This window comes from Nicotiana tomentosiformis, chromosome 8 (assembly GCF_000390325.3).
Source record: "Nicotiana tomentosiformis chromosome 8, ASM39032v3, whole genome shotgun sequence".
NCBI classification, from domain to species: Eukaryota; Viridiplantae; Streptophyta; class Magnoliopsida; order Solanales; family Solanaceae; genus Nicotiana; species Nicotiana tomentosiformis.
The window spans coordinates 11,383,285-11,406,185 of record NC_090819.1 but is presented as its reverse complement, the minus strand read 5'-3'; the positions used below and the strand labels follow the sequence as shown (position 1 = coordinate 11,406,185).

The following is a 22,901-nucleotide window of genomic DNA, read 5'->3' as shown; positions in this document are numbered from 1 at the left end:
ATATTCACCCATTTCTCCAGCTGCTCTCTTGATTTCTTTTCCTGATTTACCAAAATACTATGCTGATTGATGTCTTTCATTTGCTCTTGAACCTCTACTAGTTATTTCCTAATGTTACATACTTTTTTCTGAATTTCAGTAATCTGTGTATTAGGCAACTTCTTAAGTTCCTGCTTGACATTCTTCAATTTTTGCCAAACACTCTTCATGTAGTTCCCTTGTACATGTTCCTGACATCCTGCCTCTACCAAAGCAATAAAGTCTTTATGTTCTGCAAGGTAATTGAAGAATCTGAAAGGTTTTGCCCCTCTTTTGATTTATCTACCAAAGTAGTAAAGTCTTCTGGTCTGAAATTTTTATACTCCCAAAGAAGATAGTACACATGATAGAGACATCATGTAGAAGTTTCTTATGGGCAGGGCAAGTATAGGTGATAAAGAAAGCACCTTTAGCCTGGGAGAAAGTATGCTGGCCAAAAATTGCAGGAGGATTCAATGTCATTCATATAGAAACATGGAACAAAGTTGCGGTGAGTAAATTACTGTGGAACCTGTGCACAAAAAAGGACAAATTAAGGGTAAAATGGGTTCATATTTTCTATGGGAAAGGAAGGAATATCTGGGAGATTGAGGCAAAACATGTATCTTGGATCTTGTCCAAGATCCTTAAGGCAAATAAGTACATTATTGAGGCTAGATTGGAGCTGAACGACATACAAAAAATGAATTCCTTCCCTATCAGATTGATGTATCAGAAGCTGAGAGGTGTGCAACCTAAAGTTCCATGGAGGAAATTTGTCACGACCCAAACCGATGGGCCGCGACGGGAACCTGGTACCTTACTCAACCGAGTACCAACTTAACGTATCTTTCTCATTACATCATCATATACACGCGACATACAGGCCTAATAGGCCAACATGATCATTTATAAACTCAAAATATAGGCCGACAAAGCCGTACAATCTTTCACGTACACGATATATGTCTACAATCCTCTAAGAGTACATAATTGTCATAAAGGTCGAGACAGGGCTCCGCCATACTAATCAGTACATGTCCTAATCATACTGACCACATAAGCAACTCTGGGGCAAATGGAGCGCACCAACACCTTCCGATGAGCTGATAGCCCACTTGGAGGACTCTCAACCTGTCTATAAGGACCTGCGGGCATGAAACGCAGCGTCCCCAGGCAAAAGGGACGTCAGTACAAATAATATACCGAGTATGTAAGGAATGAAAATCAGTAAATAATAGACATGAGAGAAAACATGGAGTAAAAGACTCGACATGTAAGTCTGAATAGCTCGGTGAAACATTAATAATTACAATGTCATGCATATGCGTATAATGTCATACCATGCTTAAGTATATGCCTTCATAACATCATCAAGCATATGAGGGCATCCCATCATATCATCTTGGCCACTGTGGGCAATTCATCAATATATACCAGTTGATCAGGTGGCGGTGCGTATATAACGACATAACCTTTTTACATATCCCATATACATATATTATACGCGTATATAACGCCATCTGGTCATGAGTCAATATACATGTATAAATGCATGAAATGCATAAGAAATACGTTAATAAGATTTTATCAAATAATATGCATGTCAGATAAATTTTATCAAATACGTATTTTTCTGAGACCCATGAAAAGAAGATATAATAATAATTCACACGAGGAATCAAGAATATAGACACCCCTAGTACTTCTATGAATAGAGTCATTTGTGAAAATTGTGTATTTGCTCGTTTCGCTTGTATCGTATTAATCATGCCAAAAGAAAGAAGGGATAGCCTTAACATACCTGAACCGATTCTCTTGATAATCCCTTTGACACCGTTGATTGCGACAATGCGTAACGGTGGATCGAACTAGGAAAACATCCGTATGATGTTCTTGAGAAAGATTACACCGTACTCCCTTAAAATTGCAAATCTCGTTGCTATTACGCAGTATAACTTCGTATGAAACTTTGTTGAAGCAAAATCACGTTGCATATTATCTCACTTTGTAAAGGATTCCTGTGAAATATTGTTTAAGAATTCCATCCGTACTTAGCAAGCCAATCTATATCATCCCACTTTAAATCCACTTTAAATCTTAGCATTTGTTACTACAAGAAAGGAAATAAATAGATGCCATACTATTTTTGCCTTCTTGATATTTTTCAACCAAATGAGATAAAGTTACACATCTCCATTTTTGTAAATTGATCGTAATTTGTATGACTTTTCTTGCTGAAGAAATCACGTTCCATTCCAGAATTTGGATGATTCTTGATGAAGCTTTCTTTCCTTACTTTATAGAGATATAAGCATACCTTTTAATGACTTATGTTGATGTCTTTACCACAGAGAGTGGGCCCCACCTTTTGATGAGTTAGCAACATAATTCTTTAAGTATGACACCTTATTATATGAACCTAAGAGTCATGTTTATCTAAGGTCCTTAGCTGCAACGTTTAGTTTATTAGGCTTATCCAAAAATATTGATTAATTAGCTAATCTCCCATCCCAATCAATAATTACCCAATTATCCATAAAATTAAGAATTATCTTAAATTACTTAAAATACTACTCACTTTTAACACACTTTATGTACCTTACTAACATGATCATGTGGTACCTTGTATGGTATTAGTCCATAAATACCGGGTATTATAGCTCGGATTATATTTTATCCTAAAATGTCAAATTTCGACGAAATTCACTTTCTTCGATTCGCTTACCCTCTCACCTTCACAAATTTACTTATCACTTGTTTGAAATAGAATAATACTTATAACCTCAAAATAATCTCATTCCCGAGCTTAGTCGATTAACTTACGACAAAATTTTAACGTACGAAAATGCGGGATGTAACATCTCATTTTCGAGCTTCCATCAATTTACTTATGACATACTTTCACGTACGAAAACATGTGGTGTAACAAAATTAGTATATAACAACTATGCCTCTCCTAGATGGGTTTTCATACTAAATCTAGCAATTCAAGACAGATTAACCACTAAGGAGAGATTATTACGATGGGGAATGCAAGTTAAGAAGGAATGTGTATTATGTGGTTGGGCAGATGAGACAACTAGTCACCTATTGTTTGAATGCATTTTTTCAAAAGAAATCTGGCAAAGACTGCTGAACTAGTAAGGTATTAATAAACATGTGAAGATATGGGAAGATGAGATTCACTGGGCAACTACAGAAATGAAGAGTAAAAACTCAATTACTGAAATCTTTAGAATGACAATAGTTGGTGCGGTGTATTATATTTGACAAGAGAGGAACCTAAGGCTATTCCAAAACAAGCAACGAAATGTGATAACTATCCTTAGGGCGGTGGTGCAGGATCTTTTTGTGAGAGGAGGCAAGAAAGACAAGCTAGCTAGTAGACTCAAAGACTTAAATTGCTATCCATAGTGAATAGAAGAGATAGGGGTTGAGAAGTACGCTAGGCATTGGGGCCTTCTGTCCAATAGCCTAGTTACTATGAGTGAATGCATTGTCTTTTTCTTTCTTCTAGCGATCTGTACTTGTTGTCATTGGTAATAAAATTTCTTTATTTACCAAAACAAAACAAAAAAAGGAAACTGAGGGAGTATTATATAAGTTAAACTTTAAGAGGTCGTCTGATTTGAAGACAAATTAGGATAGGATTAGTTATGTTGTGATTAGTTATACTCGAATTAGTTATGCTAGGATTAGTTATCCTGGTATTATTTATTATTAACTGTTTGATATGTTGTATTAATTCTTGAATTGTTAATTTTACTGCTTTATCCTAGGATTACTTTTCCCCCTCTGGCAGGTATAAGTTATCCCTGTACAATTTTTAATCCTGAAATAACTTATCGTAGGATTAGTAACCAAACAAAGAATAAAATAGTACTAAATTTTTATCCATCATACCAAACAACGTAAAAATTGCATGGGGCGCCCTATTTGGTCGCCCCTTTTTAACTTGTACCCGTTTTGTCTTTTCGTTTGCATTCGTACTCATTTTTTTGTTAAAAGTGTTCTAAAAAGATGATTTTGCCCTTCTTTAATAAAAGACTACTTTCAGCAAAATAGACTGAAGTTTCGGATAAAACGCATGACAAAACTGTAGACTGCAGGACAAAATTTCAGCATGTTTTGGTATGAAATTTTAGCAAATGAACTAAATAACTTCAGCATGCATTAGAAAAAATTCATTAGAAGCTTCAACATGTTTTGGTATGAAGTTTTAGCAAATGAACTAAATAACTTCAGCATGCATTAGCAAAAACTCATTAGAAAATTACATATTGTAGGACAAAAACTTAAGCATATTTAATCTGAAGTTTTAGCAAATGAACTAAAATATTTCAGCTTGTTTAGACTGAAATTTCATATAAAACTCATGACAAAACTGTAGACTGCATGATAAAACTTTAGCATGTGTTGGTATGAAATTTTAGCAAATGAACTAAATAACTTCAGCATGTATTAGAATGAAGTTTTAGCTTCACTGTGAAACAACTTCATGCTATATTAGCATGCTATATTAGCATGAAGTTTTAGCTTCAACGTGAAACAACTTCATGCTACATTAGCATGAAAATGTGAAACAACTTCATGCTACATTAGCATAAAGTTTTTGCTTGTATTTGATTAAAACTTCAGACTTCAATGTGAAACAACTTTTTTCTATATCCTTCACGCATTAAATTTGAAGTTTTGAAATTTTTTTGAAGATCTATAAGTGAAAACTTCATGCTATATCCGTCAAACAATTTCATGCAAGTGTGATTTTGAAGATGAATCTGGTTCAAGTTTCTGATTTTTTGATAAAGCTGCTGAGAGGAGAGGAAGAGATCTTTTTTCACGAATGAGGTTGCAGGTCACGCGATTAATGCGTGATGCAAGTTTTTATATCTTTCGTCAGGGGTATAATTATCATATTATTACGGATTTTTTGTCAGTTGGCTACCAAATCAATAATTTTTTAAAATAGGGTACATGTTAAAATGTGGCACGAATATAGGGTACGACTGCAAATCCCCCTAAATTAGAGCCCGTTTGGACATAAGAAATTTTTTACTTTTTTTCGAAAAAGTTTTACTTTTTTCGAAATCAGTATTTGGCCATATAATTTTCATTTTTAATTTGAAGATGAATTTTGGAATTTTTTGAAAATTTAAAAAATTACAAAAAGCTATTTTTTAAAATTTTCACTCAGATCACTCACAAAAAATCAAAAACAACCCAAAATTTTATTCATATCCAAACACAACTCTAATTTTCAAATATCATTTTCACTTTAAAAAAATTTACTTTTTTTTAAAAATTTTTTTACAATTCTTATGTCGAAAAAGCGGCCACTAAAATACACTGATGCCCTAGTAACTTTTCACACTGTAGTGGGAGTACTACTATATATATCATTGTCTTTAGATTCTTGATCCACTATACTAAAGTCGCATACATAAAACACACGTCAAAAATGAGACACAGAAAACAATAAACTTATCCCCCCCCCCCAACCTCCTCCACGGCCTCAAGTCCCCCTCCCAACCCCAACCCCCCAAACCCCAATACACGTGATGCAGTTTCATGTGGGTATCTTCAGTCTTCACTGTCCAAATTGACGACTTTGTCTCTGCTTGAAGTAATTGCTTATACTACTACTTTTTCTCAGAAAAGGGATCTGATTGTTCTTGAAATATCACAGTCCAACAGATTGGGCAACTAAGGAGATCCCAGGTATTAAATACACACACACACACACACATTTTGGTGTTCTATATTAATCAAATTTCTAATATTTATAATATAAAGTTTAAATCTTGTTTTATGTGTTTCAGCATTTTCTCAAGTTGGATTTCATGCAAATGGTTAAATCACCTATGAGCAGAAAACTCACAAGAAATGGTGGCCTATTTTATCCACTCATTGCTTTAGCATTATTTGTCACTTTTCTTTATTTATCATTTGGAGATTTATTGTGGTTCAGTTACAACAAAGAAATAGAGATAAGTTTTGTGGAGAGAAATGGGACTCAGTTCTTTGTTGATGGTAAAGTTTTTTACATAAATGGGTGGAATTCTTACTGGTTAATGGACCATGCTGTGGATTATAGTAAAAGATCAAGAATTAGAGGAATTTTACAAGCTGGTGCTAAGATGGGACTCACTGTATGTAGAACTTGGGCTTTTAATGATGGTGGATATAATGCTCTGCAGATTTCCCCTGGTAGATTTGATGAAAGAGTTTTTAGAGTAAGCAAAACTTGTTTTTAGTATTATTTCTAGTATTATAATATGTTTTTTACTTTGGTTGTTTTCCCTTTTTGAGCAATCTTTCTACAATTATTGGTTGAATTGTACCCTATTTGCAAAAGGATTTAAATTATATGTACTGACTGCGTACATCATTTTTGCACCATTAGTTTAATATAATCGGCTATAGCATTAGTTTAGCCTTGGAGCAACGGTCATGTTGTCTCCGTGCAACCTGCAGGTCACTGATTCGAGCTGTGGAATCAGCCACTGATGCTTGCATTAGGGTAGGCTGTCCGCATCGACCCTTCCCCGAACCCTGCGTGAACGCGGGATGCTTTGTGCACCGAGATGCCCTATTTTTTTATAGCAGGTTATTGTTCTATGTTTCAGTCAGGTTTGATATGAAAATTTACATATAGGTCAACTTAACTTGATAGTGTAAACGCTGTCAATGCACAAAACTTAAACTCTTTGTATAAAAGATGTTTAGTTATAGGACTTCTGAATTTTTGTCAAATACATAAGTTTGAAGTCATTTAATCTAGTGTTGATAGCTTTAGTCTTTTAAATTACCAACATGTAAAGGATGTCTAGTCTGCTTCCTGCTTTTCTGATTTTCCAGCTTTTTTTTTGAGTTCATTTTGAAAAATATCCCCCAAAATACTAGTTAATGAGTTTTCATAATTACTAATTTGATCATGAGTTTTTTCTTCTCTGGCGCATGGACTTTTTGTCCACTTGATGCAGAAATGTGTTGTTGCAGGCATTGGATCATGTTATTGCAGAAGCAAGAAAGAATGGTATTAGGCTAATGCTTAGCTTGGTTAACAATCTGAATGCATTTGGTGGGAAGACTCGGTATGTAAAATGGGCAGAGAAAGAAGGTGTTGCTTTAAGTTCTTCCAATGATTCATTCTTCTATGACCCTACCATTCGTCGCTATTTCAAACATTATGTCAAGGTAATTTTCCTAGGAAAAAATTTTCTTCAGGAGAAACTTGTATGTTGCGCTACATCTGTGTTTCTGAAATATAACGTTGTTCTACTTGTCAGACAGAGAGCAAGAGAATACGCATTGGATCCTATAAAGTTTGGTAGTTCTCTTGGGCAAATTGCTCGTTCTACTGCAAGACTATTTTTGAAGTGCAGAAAAGTTTACCTTATTGAGGCACTATCTAAATAACCGGAAAATGTTCTTTACTTAATTACTTAGACCAAAATTTTCTATTTGAAACATTAACTCATTGGAAAAACTATGTCTTAACTTCACTTCAAAAAGCCCCTATTCTGGGATTTCTGAATTGCTTCCACATTGAGATGTCAGATAAGATCACTTACTTTGACCACCCCGCCTGATTTTCTTTTTCGTTGTTTTAACACCTTCCTCTTAATGAAGTATATAAAAGATGAGAAGTATCTTTAAGTATTGACTGATATAGAATGTACTTTAAAGTGAAACAAAAGTTTACTGAAGTTCCTACTCACTCCCAGAGTAACAACAACAACAACAACAACAACAATCAAACCCAGTGAAATCCCACACGTGGGGTCTGGGGAGGGTAGTGTGTACGCAGACCTTACCCCTACCTTAGGGAGGTAGAGAAGTTGTTTCTGGAAGACCCTCGGCTCGAGAGGAATGCTCATTCCTAGAGTGCCAGTGTGATTTTTACTGTCATACTAGATGCAATAATATTTTCATTTCCAGATTCCGAATAGTGCAGATGTGCAAGGAGCGTTGGTGCTACTTCAAAATAGAGTGATTAGCATGATTGACGACTTACAAGTATATTAAGCGAAAGTATCAATGACCATAAATCACATGATATTTATCTAAGTTAGTGCTTCCACTCTCTTGCTTGTGATTGAGGTGTAGTTGTTGTAGTTGTTGTTGTAGTGCCTGCACTCTGGGAGGGACAGAAAAGACTGAAAAGCGCAGAAATACGATTTAAAAGAAGAAATTTAAACTAAAGAAGAGGAAATACAAAGGAGATACTTTTACTTTGTTGGAGGTTGAAGGATATGAAAAGGAAGATTGACGTATTACAGTACTTGTGCACAACATAATTTCAAACATTAAAAAGGAGTGAAAAGTCTCGTATTTACTTTTACCTATTTCTGGAATACTGGTGAATCGAGGTGAAGATAAGGTGGAGAGGGAACGGGGAGAAGGAAGAGTTTGATCTCTTCTCACTTCTGGATTCCTAGGCCGAATGGCCATTATTGTTCCAGAAAGGTACATTATGAATGAACTGAGTTATATTGGCGCTTTCCAATTCTTATCTTCTACTAGTTTTCTGTGCCTATGGAATGACTCGATTGCTTTATTAAATTGCCCCTTGCATCATGCTATAGGAGGGACAGAATAGTTTTGGCATTAGGCAATGTCATGACTCATGATTGAAGCTCTCTTTTCGCTCCTTGAGCCGGGGTTTATGAAACAGCCTCTCTGCCCTCAAGGTAGGGGTAAGGTCTGTGTACACACTACCCTCCCCAGCCCACATGTGGGATTATACTGGGTTTTTTGTTGTTTTTGTTTGTCTGCAGTCACATACCACATCCTGGTACTAATACTAACGTTACATTCTTGCTATAAACTTCTAACCCATGTAATCGTTCTTTTTTCTTACTTCTAGACGGTGCTAACAAGGAGAAACGTATACACTGGGATTGAGTACAGGGACGATCCAACTATATTTGCATGGGAGATAATAAATGAGCCTCGCTGCATGACCGATCCTTCTGGTGACACACTCCAAGTAAGTTCTACACTCTCACCTCATTGTTAACATCATCATAGTGTTTGACAGAAAAGTAGTCCTTCAGTTGAGTAGCTAATCATATTTATTATGTTGTTCTCTGATGTTTGGATGTCACTTCATATATTTAGTATATTCTACTTTAGAAGGAAAAGGGCAAAATGTTTTGCTTGCATTATGTTGATTTGTAGTAATAGTTACCAGAGGGTATCTACATGCAATCCGCCCTAAACTTTGTATTATACCATTACATGTACTTTCAAATGTCTCGACATGTCTTCTGTATATGTCCTTAGTTTCACCTGGAGGCTGGATATGAACTAATTGCATCAGATAATTTTGCAGGATTGGATAGAAGAGATGTCAACATTTGTGAAATCAATTGATAGGAAACATCTGCTTACAGTAGGCCTAGAAGGATTCTACGGTCGTAAAAGTCCCAAAAGATCAACTGGCAATCCAGAGTTTTGGGCTGCTGATCTTGGATCGGATTTCATCCGCAACTCCATGCTTTCAACGATTGATTTCGCCTCTGTACATATATATCCAGACCATTGGTAAGCTTTTTATCATACTCAACTTTATTAATTTGTGACAAATACAAATAGGAAATGAGAAAGAAAAAGTTATAACTTGAAAGAGGAAGTGCTTGATCAAATTTAGCCCCTCAGAACATTTTCGGAAACAACCTCTCTACCTTCGCAAGGTAGGGGTAAGGTTGCGTACACGCTACCCTCTCCAGACCCCACTTATGGAATTACATTGGGTTTGTTGTTGTTGTAGAACATTTTCCCTCTTTGACATCCTTTTTTTGGTAGGTTTCACAAAAAGTTCGAAGAAAAATTAAAATTTGCAGCCAAATGGATGCTTTCTCACATAGAAGATGGTGACAAGGAACTAAGAAAACCTATAATGTTCACTGAATTCGGTTTGTCAAACGAGAACGAGGACTTTGAACCTGTTCAACGAGATAGATTCTACAAAATGGTTCTTGATATCATATACAAGTCTGCAAAAAGAAATAGGTCCGGGGCAGGTTCATTTTTCTGGCAGTTTTTAGTTGAAGGAATGGAACTGTATAATGATGATTTTGGAATTGTTCCGTGGGAGAGGCCTTCGACGTATCAGCTAATTACTGAACAGTCGTGTAGGCTGGCTAGAGAACACGATATACTGCCTACACAAACGGAATATTTGAAGGATTTTTGTACACGAACGAGTGTATAAACCATGTATTCGTTTGGAAAAGAATGAAGAATCTGGTTGTATTTTTTCTTGTTTGAAATTTGTTTAGAAGGAGGAGGAGATGCAGGATAGTTTTACACATGTATTTCTCGGTTTACAGATGTATACTATACAGTTTACATAAAATGAAAGTAGAGCAGATTATTTTCCCACTTTTTGTTTTTGATAACTTACAGAACATTAAATGGTTTGTTTTTTAAAAGAGGGATTTTACCAGCAGGTGCATACCTTAGCTTGATGTTTACTCTTATTAACATCATTTTTTGCAGTATTATTAGGAAAGCCTTGGAGCAACGATAAAGTTGTCTCCGTGTGACCTATAGGTCACGAGTTCGAGCCGTGAAAGTAGCCACTAGGGTAGACTGTCTACATCACACCCTTGGGGTGCGGCCCTTCTCCGCACCCCGTATAAATGCGAGTTGCTTTGTGCACCAAGCCTGATATTAACAAAACCGGATATTCATTAACTTAACTTGAACAATATTTTCTGATTTAGGTAAATATTCTGCTTGTGGGAATATCCCCAAATAGATGTTGAATGGAGAGAAGAAAACAAAACAAAAGAGAGAATTAAGGTACAAGCTGTTATTACATTATCCGTTCGTTGGCTTCACCAAAATTGGCCGCTGAAAATTTTAGCTTGATATTTGCTGTTAATTTTCATTTGCTTTAAGTATTATAACCACATACTAACTTTAGCAAAGCTTAGGGAACATTGGGTCAGTACAAATATAGATTAAAAATACAAAGACCAAACCCCATTTAGAGAGGAAAAAAGGGCAATATACACCTCTTCTCGCTACTCAAACAATGTAGGTTGGTGTGGAGCATATAACTGCTTGGCATCGAGTGTTCCGCTGCTTGAGGAAGTATCTGAGAGGATCAGCGTTGAGCAAAAGTATGGTTATCTTCAAATACATTGTGTTATTGGTACTCTTCCGCCCTTTCTTGTGCAAGACCACACCACCAATCAAATTCAGTCAATTCTTTCTATTCTCAAACAATGATCGACTTATTTACCGTTTTCTTAGCGGGTAGTTTATGTCTGATCCTTTTGGGTCGCCTAACCCAGGCTCATGGCGCTTCATAAGGGCTTGTCTGGAGTTCAGCGGCTCTCTAAGCCTTCGATGTACTAGTACCTGACACCAACACACCGTGTAGGAGAAAAATAATGTTATATGGTCTAATCACCGTGTTAAAAGGTGGAGATGCATGACGAAATATTTCTAACACTTTTTTCATTATACAACACCATATCGGATAAGTCAATAGTCAAATATTTAAACGAAAGAAAATGTAATGGGATTCCCTACGCAGATAATTCAATGTGGATAATGTTTAACATGACGTTTTGGACGTACAATCCAAATAGCTCAAAGTGCAAAGCATTCATTGGAACAATCACCCCACCTATTGACACAAGAAATATTTGTTCTGGCTGTTCAGACTTCAGAGGGACTCAAGTCACTCAACCAAACAAATTCTGCAGCCTTGTTAGTTAATGGCCTGAACAATGTGGATCCGAAAATAGTACAAATTGTGCAACAACTAGAATAGGCAGCTAAGATATTTTACATACTTTCCACCGATTAAAAGAAGAGGGATTAGTTCAAGTTTGTTGTGCCAAGAAAAACTGAGCTTAGACCTCAATGCATCAGTTCGGTTAGACCAGTATAAGAACCTTATGATAATGTGGTGTCCCATAATAAGAACCTCATAGAAATTTTAGAAATCATATAAATCTTTTCAATGATCAATTGCAAGAGTTGTTATTCATGTTAACAACGGTATTACAACCGTTAGCAATTCTAATCAATCAACAGAAGACGCAAAGATGATAAAAGATAAGGTGACTTGAGATGTAGGACATCACTTACTCGAAAAAATTAGCTCTACCCCAAAAGGCACCTAGGCTTCCAGCTAAAGTTGAAATGAGTAAGAAATTTAAACCACATTTAAACTTCGATTGGTTTCAATAGATAACAATTTGACTACAGGCAAACAAAGCAAATAAGAAAATGCAGACATCTTCACAATGCCACTTTATGAAAATTCACAAAGTGCAACAAGGTACCGTTGCAGAATTAAGTTTCTGGCATATACATGAAAACATTCAGCTGAATCCTAAATATTGTCAATGAACATTTTCGTATGTATATAAGATGTAGTACTTGTTTAACAGGAGAGGTGATACCCCACTTATCCCAAGCATTCCAACAGCCACAAGAATCCGAACTGATACATTCCTCACAACTGGAAATCTTACAAATTTCTATCAGCAGCTAACCACGATCTCTAGGGAATCTCAATTTAAAAATAGAGAGGTTAAGCTCCTCAGTTAGTTCTGTCAGAAAAGTATAGCTATGGTTTCAATTAAAGAAAAGAAAGTTAATAACTACAATGAACTGACCACACTCTCAACAGGTGATATGCTGTGCAAGAAAGAAGCTCCAGCATGGCGCTGGGGTCGGGCATACATGGTTATGTTGCACAAACATTCCTCTTTTTTTTTTTTTTTGAGAAGGTAACATATTTATATTTAAAATATAGACTGCATAGAATTGCACAAACATTCATAACTAGCAGATCTTTTAAATTCCTACAATAAAACATCGATTGGAAGAAAGAATATTAGTCAAACGGACAAAAGGAAGTAGAGCATTCTATGTAAACACATTGCAATCCCGATATCCAGTTACAAGCAAAAGAGAAAAGGAAATTTAGAAGGAAAAAGTTTCAGGTAGGCACAGAATTAATATATTGGTCAGGGAGGTGAATATATATAAAAGAAGTTTCACCTCAGCAGAAAATATCATCTCATCTGTTTGTGATCAGATAGAAGTTACAGAATCTGCAAGAAACACAACAAGGTTTAGTATACAGTAGGACAAATCGAAGCATAATATTCAGCCACGAGAGATTCATTTGATCAGCTATTGTAAAAGTACCTGCACAAAGTTCGAAGTGTTTCCCATCTATGGTTACGTGCGTTGATATAATTTGGCATTACTCATCGTAACAGCATAGCTCAATCAAAACTGAGACCTATTTGTTTAATAAGTGGATCGACAATGGTTCTATAAGTTTCACCATCAGGAATTACACCTCGAAGCACCATATAGTCGTGGAGCTCAACAACTTCCTCTGCGCTTCTCTCCTTACTCATACTCGTGAGAAGTATCGTGTAAGTTATGCAATCCGGCAAAATACCTTGTGTGATCATGAGACACATCAGTTCTTTTGCATGTTGAATCAGCCCCAACTTGCACATGAAATTAATCAAAATATTGTAAGTGACTTCGTTAACGGATATCCTCTCTTTTCTCATTTTCAAGAATAAATGCAATGCTTTGTCAATCTTCCCACTGATGCAATACCCATTCAACAATGTATTGTAAGTGATCAAATCATATAAAGACGTTCCCTTTAGTTCCTCTACCAACAGTTCTGCTACATCTACTGACACTTCTTTGCATAAACCATCCAAAATAGAATTGTATACCACTAAGTTGGGATTCTTCTTCACCTTTATAATATCGTCATATACCTCAAAAGCTCTATTAATATTGCCTTCTTTGCAGTATCCATCGATCATAGTACCATATGTGATTAGGTCCGGGATTAGACCACGAACAAACATGCTGCACACGAACTGCTGTGCCCCTAATGTATTCTGGCTTTTGCAAAGATAATCAATAAGAATATTGTGTGAAAAGGCATCTTCCACGAGATCCTTTTCCACAATACACTTATGATAACTAAGAGCTTCCTTTATGCGACCGTTCCTACATAGTCCTTTCTCGAGAATTGAATGGGTGAAATTATCTGGAGATATATACTTTTCAATCATGTCAGACAGTAAACAAGTAGCTCCATCGACATCTCCTTCAATGTAAAGCTGGTGGATTACTGTGTTGTAAACTACTGAATTAGGCATCAACCCTTTCTCAACCATTGCATTGCAAATCCTAAATGCCTCGTCCAGCATTCCATTTCTTGAGTACCCATCGACCAACGTTGCGTAAGTTCTTACATTTGGCTCCAAACTCATCTCAATCATTTCGTCCAAAAACTGCTCTCCGATCGCTACACTTCCTAGCTTGCAATAACCATTGACGAGACAATTATACGTAATTGTATTAGGAATCACACATCCCCACGACATGATCCCTACGTTCCTAACAAGCTTCAATGCCATATCAAGTTCAACTATTCTACAAGCGCCGTCTACGAGCATGTTGAAAGTAACAACATTCGGCATTATCCCACACTTCAACATCTTATATAACACCGAAATAGCTTCTAATAATTTACATTCTTTACAAAGGGCATAAATAACCAAATTAAAGGTATACACATTCTCAGAGTAACCATATGAAACCATTTCTTTGTACATCAACCAAAAACGACATACGTCGTCTACTTTAACTAGATGATTCAAAAAATTATTCCATGCATGAATTGAAACAAAATAACCCTCCACCCTTAAATTCTTGATCACACTATATGCACCATCACTTGCCCCTAACTCTGCACAAGCCCGAACCAACGTATCAAAAACTGCATTACATGTAGAACTATTATCACAAGTATCCAACAACACTTCCAAAATATCCAGAGGTGAATACCCTCTACTAATTATTAACTCTTTTATCAAGAATAAAGCATCATCATAATTTTTGCAATTCACCAATGAATGGATCACAATACAACAACTTTCCAGAGAATTCAACCCACTTTTACCAGCTGAAATTCTTTTGTAAAGCTCTAAAACTACATGGTGAGAGCTACAAAACTCGCGAAAAACAAGAGAAATAACAGAATTTGTGAGACTTGAAGATATTTGGTCCAAGAATTTCCATTTCTTTTCCCTCAAATTCATACAAACTGCTTTGAATAAGATGTCTTCTGTATTTGGGGTTGTGAATTGCTGACCTAAATGAAGAGTTCTAACAAAAAGATTCCTCCTTTGCAACCTAAACAAGTTTAACACCATTGACTGACCAACCCCCACTTGTAAAATAGTCTTGTTTTACTGAATTTGAAGAAAAAATCAAGAACGAAGTTGCAAGAATTCACCTTTGGATCATAAACAGGCTTAACACCATTGATTGAACAATACCCACTTCAGAAATAGTCTGATTTTTGAAATTTTGAAGAAAAATCAACCCAATTGAAAAAGAAAAAAGTAGAATACAATTATACAGACCTTAATATGCCCGGGAAATGGCTAAAACCCTGAACCCTTTTTCTGGTAGAAATTACATCAGCTAGCCGCTTTGAGCGGGTGAAGTACACAAATAGCCTCAAAAAGTGTCATATTTTTTGTATTGTTTTTGGCTTTGAGCACACCCGACTCAATAGTAAAAATAGCACAAGGTAACTAGTTTTTGAACTTTTAATTTAAAAATAGCGACCGTTTATAAAATTATCGAAAAATAGCCAATATTTTACTGTAATACAGATCGGTCCACCATAATATACTGAAAATTGATGTATCTGTGTATGAACTTCCAGCATATTATGCTAGAACTCCAACACGCGGAAAGTTCCAGCATAATATACTTGAGATTAGAGCACGTGTGTATGAACTTCCAGCATATTATGCTGGACCGGTATATTATACTGGAACTCCAGTATATTATGGTGTAATATTTTCCGAATTTTGAACAGTGTTTTCGTTTAGATTTATCTTTACATGAAAAGTGGCTAAATTTCGATTACTTTTGAAATTATGACTATTTTTCAATTACCACTTGTAAATCTGATTATTTTTAAATTTCTCCCGAATTAACATTATTTAGTTTTTAAAAATTAGTTAACTTTTAACCAGTTTTAACAAATTTCGGCTCATGCTGTTTCTTCTTCTTCTTCTTCTTGCATTCGGGTCAACTCTAACCATCAGGACTAAAGTTTAAAACTTCAGACCCGATAAATTTAATTCTGAAGTGGTTAAACTTTAAAATTTTATAAATCTCGGTTATTCTGTAAAAAGGGTCCTAAAAACGGCTATTTGTGCACATCCCCTTTTATCTGCGGGATTCGCCTATATAAGCATAGTTAGCCTTGCCATTCACTGAGCAATCTTTGGTAGAAATTCAAAAATAGTCAGATTTACAAGTGGTAATTGAAAAATAGTCACAGTTTCAAAAGCAATACTAGAAATTTAGCCACTTTTCATGTAAAGATAAATCTGAACGAAAATAATGTTCGAAATTCAGAAAATATTCCAACATAATATACTGGAGTTTCAGTATATTATGCTGGACCGATCCGTGTTGCAGTAAAATAGTGACTATTTTTTAATAACTTTGCAAATGCTGGCTATTTTTCAATTACCAGTCCGAAAACTGGCTAGCCCGTGCTATTTTTACGCAATCTTTATATCTCATAGAGGGCGTTAGAACCCTAAGCCCTTTTCTTATCTTGGTTGTTTTCATTTTCTTTTCTTTTTTTCCTTATTTTCTTCAAATAGTTCTTAGATAAGTTTTTAAAAAGAAAAAAGAAAAAGAAAAGCAGAGATTGTGCGTATCGGCATTGTAATTGATTTGTCAATTCTAAATATCGTATTTGGCATTACGACTAATTGCTTTGCTATATCCGTTCTATTTTATGTCTTAGTTTGACTAGACACAATGTAGAATTAGAATGTAAGAACTTTGAACCTTTTGTTTTGTTAATAAATTAAAAATAGCTTTTGAATCTTGTGATCTTAAATATATTATGTCACTCTAAATATAAAAAAAGTAAAATAAAATTGTTAGAATAAAAAACTTACTAAAAAAATTTGTTTAAAACAAGCTAGTAAATAATACATTAAAACACATAAATTAAAAATGAGAGTAGGAATTTCCATTAGCTCTTTGGTTCACCACTTCAGTTGTTTAATTACTTCTCATTTGTTTTTATTAAAATTAAGACGCATGAATCTGAATATACATCCAAATATTAATATATGTATTAAGATTAAAACGTGTGAATCTACACATTTAAATATTAATATGTTATTAAGATCTGAATACTTAATAATTAAGACTGTTTGTTTTCTCTACATTTGAATGTGTAAAACTTATCTTTATTTAAAAATTAATAAGTATAAATTCAAATCAAATAGTACTAATTCATCTAATACTATATTAAAAAAATATTTTTTTTAAAACTTATATGGTGATGATGGCTAACCATGGCGATTGTGGGTGCCGACTGGATAGTGACTGGTGGTGGTGGTGATTGATAGTGGTGATTATATGTAGTAGATGGTGGATAACAATAGTAGCTAACAGTGGTGGTTGATGGTGGATGACTAATAATAGTGATGGGTGATATATAGTAGTGGTTAATAGTGGTGATTGGTGATTGTCGTAGTATTGGTGGTCGGTGGTGATGGTTGTAAATGATGACTAGTGGTAGTGATATCTGACATCCGTGCTTGACAACGATGATAGTTGTGGCTGAGGATGGTGGTAATGGGTGGTGGGTGGTGGTATTCTATAATGGTGGGGAGCAACGATAACCGTGATGATACTGATTAGCGGTGAAAGTATATGAGTTGAAATATTATTTTTGCATAAATTCTTGAATGTAAACATCTTAATGATATTAAGACTATGTTATAGATCTTAATGAATCTTAATCATTAAGATCTATTCAGACCCATTAAGTGGTTATAATATTAAAAAAAACAAACAGACTTAATGGCTAGGATCTGATTGATTAAGATTCAAATCTAAAAAACAAACGCACTTCATGACTGCGATCTGGATAATTAAGCTAGAAGGGGCCATAAATTCCCAAATTTGTTTTGAAAAGTCTGATTTGGGTGAAGTTTGGTTTGAAGATGAAAATGTGTTTGGACATAAGTTTTCAAAACATGTTTCACTTTTTTTTTTTGAAAAAATATGAAACATGACTTATACCCACAAGTTCTAAAAACTATCACAAATACCCAACAGTACCTTCATCAATAATATTCATTATCATTATCACAAACCATAGTCCCGAACATAAATAAATTTGGTACAAATTTATCATTTTTATAATGAACTACATAATACACTATCACATGACCGAGAAGACGAAGCAGCATTGTTACAAAATAATAAATGGTGGATTCTTTTATAAAATACAAAAGTTTGAGATAATTTTTAATTTTTTTAAAAAATATAATAGTAAAATTTTGGTCCAAAACCAGTTGGTTTTGGGATTTGGGAATTTTCCAGAATATGAATAAAATTTATGAACAAATATGTATTTGCCAAAAATAATTTGAAAAATATTTGGCAAAATCTATGGCCAAACGGGTCCTAAGATTCAGGCATCAATTAATTGCAAACAAATGAGGCCTTAATAGTGTTTGACAACATTAGAAAGTAGTGTATTTTTAAAATATTTTTGTCACGACCCGAAATTCCCACCTTCGGGACCATGATGACGTCTAACATTTTACTTGATAGACAAGTCAACGTTAGAATAATTTAAACCATTTTTAATAATTTATTTTAATTAAATAATAAATAAAACCAACAATCGGAATAATATATGAATTTAAATGTGCAAACCAAAAATAATACGATGTCTAAAATACCATCCCAGAACTGGAGTCACAAGTGCATGAGCTTTTAGAATAATACAAACAAGGGTCTGAATAAAATAAAGTTGTCTAAAAGAAAGCACACAGCTAAGATAAAGTAGAAGTGGACTTCAGAGCTGCGAACGTCGTACAACTATACCTCAAGTCTCCTATGATAGCTGAATCCGAGCAATTATGCAGTATGCCGCTGGGACCAACTCCGGAATCTGCACAAGAAGTGTAGAGTGTAGTATGAATACAACCGACCCCATGTACTCTGTAAGTGACGAGCCTAACCTCGACGAAGTAGTGACTAGGCTAAGGCAAGTCGCTTACGTTAACCTGTACGCAATAATAATAATAATAATAATAATAACAGGAAAAGAAGTAAGATCGGTAAATCATATCAATAATTGAAATCAATTCAGCAGTCATAATCCTTCAATAAATTTCTGTTGCGGCGTGCAACCCGCTCCAACAATATAAACTTAACATAAAATCTGTTGTGACGTGCAACCCGATCCAACGATATAATCTTTCAATTAAATTTCATTGCGGCGTGCAACTCGCTCCAACAATATAAACTTAAAATAAATCTGTTGCGACATGCAACCCGCTCCAACAATATAATTTAACAATTCTTAAATGTAAAAATATTCCAATAAATATTACATTAAATAAGAAATTATTAGGCAAAAAGACATACAATGATTATAATTTATTTGGGAAACAAATAATGACAAGTAGCAATTAATTGTGAAAATCAGGGAGAAAATAGCAATTTAATATTTAATGTGCTAAATGTTAAGTAGCAATTAAGACACATAATTCAAATAAACATGTAACAATTATAGCATGAATTCAAGACATAATATTGGGTAAGGAATATGAGAGAAATAATTAATATAATAATTAATTCATGATTTAAAATAATTTATGATTATTAGATAAATATGCAAACAATCAATTTGACGACATATAGGCACTCGTCACCTCGCCTATACGTCATTACACATGAAATTCACTTAACAAATAATTCAAGGGTTCTATTCCCTCAAGTCAAGGTTAACCACGACACTTACCTCGCTTCGCAACCAAATTCAAGATTCCAATAAACCTTTGCCTCGCGAATTGGTGTCTGAAAGTTTCAAATCTAGTCACAAGCAATTCAATACACTAAACATGAATCGTAGGAATTAATTCCATATGAAATTACAGATTTTTCGTATTAAAATCCGAAATTCATCTAAAAAATCAACAGTAGGACCCACGTCTCAAATCTCAAAAAAATTTACGAAATCCGAACACGCATTCCGAGACGAGTCCAACCATATAAAAATTATCGAATTCCGACATCGAATTGTCTTTCAAATCCTAAATTTTTGTTTTTGTAAAGTTTTACAAAAATCCCAATTTCTTCCATCTAAATCCGAAATAAATGATGAATATTGACATGGATTTATGAAATACAATCACTTGCGGATAGAGAACACTTACCCAAGTCGAATTCGTGAAAAGCCCCTTTGGAATCGCCCAAATCCGAGACTCAAAACTCAAAAATGAGTAAAAATGACAAACTTTCAATTTTAAGCATTCTGCCTAGGCAAGTCGCAGGTATGAAATGCAACTTTGTCTCATATTTTCAGGCAAATAAAAACTGCTACCAACCTTCAGTAAATCGTTCATAACTTTCTGTACAAATGTCCAAATAATGAATGGTTTATCTTTGTGGAAACTAGAATCAAAGGGTTACAACTTTCATGTTTTGAAAATATTCAGATTCCTTATATATTGCGAGATATAAGCTTCCAAAATTAACTCTATGCATCAGAAATTCGCACACTGCTGTAACCGAAAACTGCACTACTAGCTTTCAGTAAATTGATCATAACATTCTGTATAAATGTCCAAATGATGAATGATTTACCTTTCTGGAAACTAGAATCAAAGGGCTATAACTTTCGTGTTTTGTAAATCTCCAGATTCCTTATAGATTACTACATATAAGCTTCCAAAATAAGCTTTGTGTATCAAAAATTCGCACACTGCTGTAACAAAAAAACAACAGTTAAAAATAGTCCAAAATCACTCAGAAACTCAACCGAGCCCCTTGGGACCTCGTCCGAATATTCCAACAAGTCCCGAAACATAATACAGACTTACTCGGGGTTTCAAATCACGTCAAACAACGTCGAAATTACAATTCACACCTCGATTCAGACTTATGAGTTTCAAACTTTTCAATCTACAAAACTCGTGCCGAAATGTGTTTAATGAATACAAAATAACTTCAAATTTGGCGTACAAGTCATAAATGATATAATAGAGCTATTTAAATTTTCAGAATCGAATTCCGACCCCTATATCAATAACGTTAACTCCCGGTCAAACTTTTCAAAAATCTTCTATTTTTTAACTTTTGCCAAAATGCCCCAAATTGACCTACGGACATCTAAATCCAAATTCGGACATGCGCCTAAGTCCGAAATCACCATACGAAACTATTGGAATCATTAAAATTCCATTCCGGAGTCGTTTGCTCAAAAGTCAAATCTCCGGTCAAACTTTAAAAATTCAAGTTTTATAAAATCAAACATTTTATTTTTTCAAAAACTAACGGAAAACGTGCCTACACACCTCGGAATAACTTCAACTTTAGTACACAAGCCACAAATATTGTTACGAAGCTAATCAAACTCTCGAAATCCAAATCGGGACCCGGTATCAATAATAACCCAATTATGGCCAAATTTAGGAATTATTTAAACCTTTAAATTTCTAGTTTCTGTCAAATGGCGATAATTCGAGTTAGGGACTTCCTAATTCGATTCAGGGTATACGCCCAAATCCCAAATCAAGATACGGACCTACCGGGACTGTCAGAATACTGATCCGGGTCCGTTTGCTCAAAACGTTCACCGAAGTCAACTCAAATAAGTTTTGAAGTTCAATTTCACATTTAAATCATTTTTTTTAAGGTCTCAGAACACATAAATGAATATTAAATTTAAAGATGATCTTTCAGGTCATCACAGTTTTGGCTAGCAAATCTAATTAATTTTAGTCGATAGACTACTTTTTATAACATTTCATTTCTTCATTCAGTGTGGAACAAAAACATTTTTTATGATTAAATTTTTTTTTTGATCACGTCATACTGGATTTTTTCGTCAACAGTGGGACAACGTTAGCTGAAAAATAATTGGAAATTTGATTTAATTGATGGACAACAGTCGACACTCATTCATTTAAATTTTTCAGTCAAATATGTACCACTTGAATTTTTAGTTTGGTAACTGCTTTTATTATCTTGGTATGTGTCTATTTCTCTATACGACTTTTTAAAATAGATTAACAAGAAATACACTAGCCATTGACTTATTCTTTGATATTTCCATTGCTAATTAACTACTCCACTTCTTCACTCTATGAATATTATACCTAATCCAGGAAAATTCCTCTTCTAAAGATACATCAGATTTAATACGTGGTCATTTGAAAAAAATAAAAGAACAAATTCCCCAAATAAATGGAAGTTCAAATAAGCTTCTTGGCCAAGTAGTAAACTGTCATGGCCAGGTTTTTGGTCAAAGTCATTCTAATATTTCTTAACTGAAAACTTCGTTCAAGATAGTCTCTGGATAATCAAAATAATAATTCTTTTAATATTGAAAAATACGATGATAAATAGACGTTACTTGCATTTTCTGGACGGAGAAAAATAGTCAAAGATGTTATATGTCAATTAAAATATCGATAATCCCAAAGAACTCTTCTTCTGGTTTATTTCATAACATTAATATCTCCTCATTTTGTCAAATTATAGTATCTATTTGACTATTTCGGACAAGGATGTTCAGACCGAACCATAACCAACAACCGAACCACCAAAGTGGTTTATTGACTTATTAATTTCGGGTTATTGGATTAATAGTTGGTGAACGAATTAAAATTTTATAATTAATGATTTATTAGAGGATTACTCAATTTTCTTAGCGGATAAAGTGTTAACCCGTTAATAATTGTTATATTTATATTTTTACCCTACGTATGTAAAATATCTCTTCCACTATT

At 34.5% G+C, this 22,901-nt stretch overlaps 2 protein-coding genes across 3 annotated transcripts; one reads left to right on the top strand and one right to left on the bottom strand.

The window, feature by feature from the left end:
• Positions 1-5,564: 5,564 nt before the first annotated feature.
• LOC104086037 (mannan endo-1,4-beta-mannosidase 2-like) lies at positions 5,565-10,410 on the top strand. 2 transcript variants are annotated; one of them, XM_009590189.4, is made up of 6 exons: positions 5,565-5,739; positions 5,841-6,254; positions 7,021-7,218; positions 8,891-9,013; positions 9,359-9,570; positions 9,832-10,410. In XM_009590189.4, the coding sequence occupies exons 2-6, from the start codon at positions 5,862-5,864 to the stop codon at positions 10,238-10,240; spliced, it is 1,335 nt and encodes a 444-aa protein (XP_009588484.1). In that variant the 5' UTR covers positions 5,565-5,739; positions 5,841-5,861; the 3' UTR covers positions 10,241-10,410. The 2 variants fall into 2 exon arrangements, with proteins under 2 accessions (XP_009588484.1, XP_070038175.1); XM_070182074.1 differs by having other exon boundaries at positions 7,005-7,218.
• Positions 10,411-10,808: 398 nt separating this feature from the next.
• On the bottom strand, positions 10,809-15,560 carry LOC104086036 (pentatricopeptide repeat-containing protein At1g11710, mitochondrial). The gene is made up of 3 exons (XM_009590188.4): positions 13,207-15,560; positions 13,057-13,109; positions 10,809-11,397 (listed from the first exon to the last, which is right to left on the bottom strand). The coding sequence occupies exon 1, from the start codon at positions 15,252-15,254 to the stop codon at positions 13,287-13,289; it is 1,968 nt and encodes a 655-aa protein (XP_009588483.1). The 5' UTR covers positions 15,255-15,560; the 3' UTR covers positions 10,809-11,397; positions 13,057-13,109; positions 13,207-13,286.
• Between the last annotated feature and the right edge of the window lie 7,341 nt (positions 15,561-22,901).

Excerpts from the sequence above, each read along its gene's own strand:
- LOC104086037 (XM_009590189.4), top strand. The coding sequence starts at position 5,862 with ATGCAAATGGTTAAATCACCTATGAGCAGAAAACTCACAAGAAATGGT. Across the intron at positions 7,219-8,890 it reads ATTTCAAACATTATGTCAAG|ACGGTGCTAACAAGGAGAAA; the intron begins GTAATTTTCCTA and ends TCTTACTTCTAG. Across the intron at positions 9,571-9,831 it reads CATATATATCCAGACCATTG|GTTTCACAAAAAGTTCGAAG; the intron begins GTAAGCTTTTTA and ends TTTTTTTGGTAG.
- LOC104086036 (XM_009590188.4), bottom strand. The coding sequence starts at position 15,254 with ATGGTGTTAAACTTGTTTAGGTTGCAAAGGAGGAATCTTTTTGTTAGA.